This window comes from Mauremys mutica, chromosome 1 (assembly GCF_020497125.1).
Source record: "Mauremys mutica isolate MM-2020 ecotype Southern chromosome 1, ASM2049712v1, whole genome shotgun sequence".
In the NCBI taxonomy this organism is placed as follows: domain Eukaryota; kingdom Metazoa; phylum Chordata; order Testudines; family Geoemydidae; genus Mauremys; species Mauremys mutica.
In genome coordinates, this window is record NC_059072.1 from 368186309 (window position 1) to 368187862 (window position 1554).

Sequence of the window (1554 nt, forward strand, 5' to 3'; positions counted from 1 at the left end):
AGGGGTTCTACCCCCCATCATTTACCACGGCAGGTGTTTCCGCTGAGTTGCTATCAATGACGCCCATGTCTTTTCCGTGGGGTGCATCTAGCTGGGATGTTCCCCCCCCGGAGCATGGATTGGCAAAAGTTTGTGTTTTTTTCCCCATTCTCAGGTTTTAAGCAACCAGTTGAATGGTCAACTCCCTACAGCATGCACTCCCTAACCTGGCTTTCATTGCATTAAGGAACAATGATGGATAACCAGTACCCAAAGTCAGGTTTCCTGCTATTGCCTATTAAGCTTTACCTCACCACAACATGTAGGAATTATTGACACATGCCATAAAATATGGAATTGGCATTAGTAGGGTCAGTTGTTCATAATTTATTTCTATGAATAATGAAAATGTCTTTTGTCAGTGTGTGAAGAGTGGCCAATCTGGTTCACCAACAAGAACAGTCTACAGTAGTGCATGTAGTGTCTCAAATTCACATTGTCTATCCATCCAGGCATTTGTACTGCAACCATCACCCTTGACCTTGGGCACATACAGGAAGTCAAGAGAACATACAGTGCATGCAGGAAACACCATTCTACCTCAGACTTGGAGACCTTCACTCGTATTCCATGTCAAACTCCAACACAACCGACTTCACCAACCCCTCCACCTTCATCCTGCAGGGTATTCCTGGACTGGAGGCAGCCCATGTATGGATCTCCATCCCCTTCTGGGCCATGTTCATCATAGCCATCTTGGGGAACTTTGCTATCCTGTTAATTGTGAAGATGGAGCCGAGCCTCCATGGGCCCATGTACTATTTCCTCTGCATGCTGGCCATCGCTGACCTGGTCCTGTCTACATCCATCCTACCCAAAATGCTGAGCATCTTCTGGTTCAATTCCAGGGAGATCGATTTCAGTGCCTGCCTCACCCAGATGTACTTCGTTCACTGCTTCTCATTGATGGAGTCCGGGATCATTGTGGCCATGGGTTTTGATCGCTATGTGGCCATCTGCCATCCCCTGAGACATTCCACCATCCTGACAATCCCCGTGGTGGCTAAGATGGGGCTGGCCGTGGTGCTGCGCAGTAGCATGCTCGTACTGCCCTATCCCTTCCTGGTAAGACAGTGGCGATACTGCAGAACCAACATCATCCCCGAGCCATTCTGCGCACACATGGCTGTGGTGAAGCTGGCCTGTGGTGACACCCAGGTCAGCAGTTACTATGGTCTCTTTGTGCTATTGTGTGTAATGGGCCTGGATGGGATTTTTATCACTGTGTCCTATATCCACATCCTTAGGGACATCTTCAGCCTCCCCACAAAGGACACCCGGCTCAAGACTTTTGGAACCTGCATCTCCCACCTCTGTGTCACCTTAATCTTTTACATCCCAGGTCTCTTCTCCTCCCTCACGTACCGTTTTGGACAGAATGTGCCCCAGCATTTCCATGTTCTTATTGGCAACATGAACCTACTGTTGCCCCCCATGCTACACCCCATCATCTATGGGGTGAGGACCAAAGAGATCCGGGACAGGCTGCTCTGGTTCATTACTCATAAGGAATGA

At 48.9% G+C, this 1554-nt stretch overlaps 1 protein-coding gene across 1 annotated transcript; it reads left to right on the plus strand.

Moving 5' to 3' along the window:
- The first annotated feature begins 609 nt into the window (after positions 1-609).
- LOC123362914 (olfactory receptor 52M1-like) lies at positions 610-1554 on the plus strand. The gene has a single exon (XM_045003470.1). It carries the CDS (start codon positions 610-612, stop codon positions 1552-1554), a length of 945 nt encoding a protein of 314 aa, XP_044859405.1.

Excerpts from the sequence above, each read along its gene's own strand:
- LOC123362914 (XM_045003470.1), top strand. The coding sequence starts at position 610 with ATGTCAAACTCCAACACAACCGACTTCACCAACCCCTCCACCTTCATC.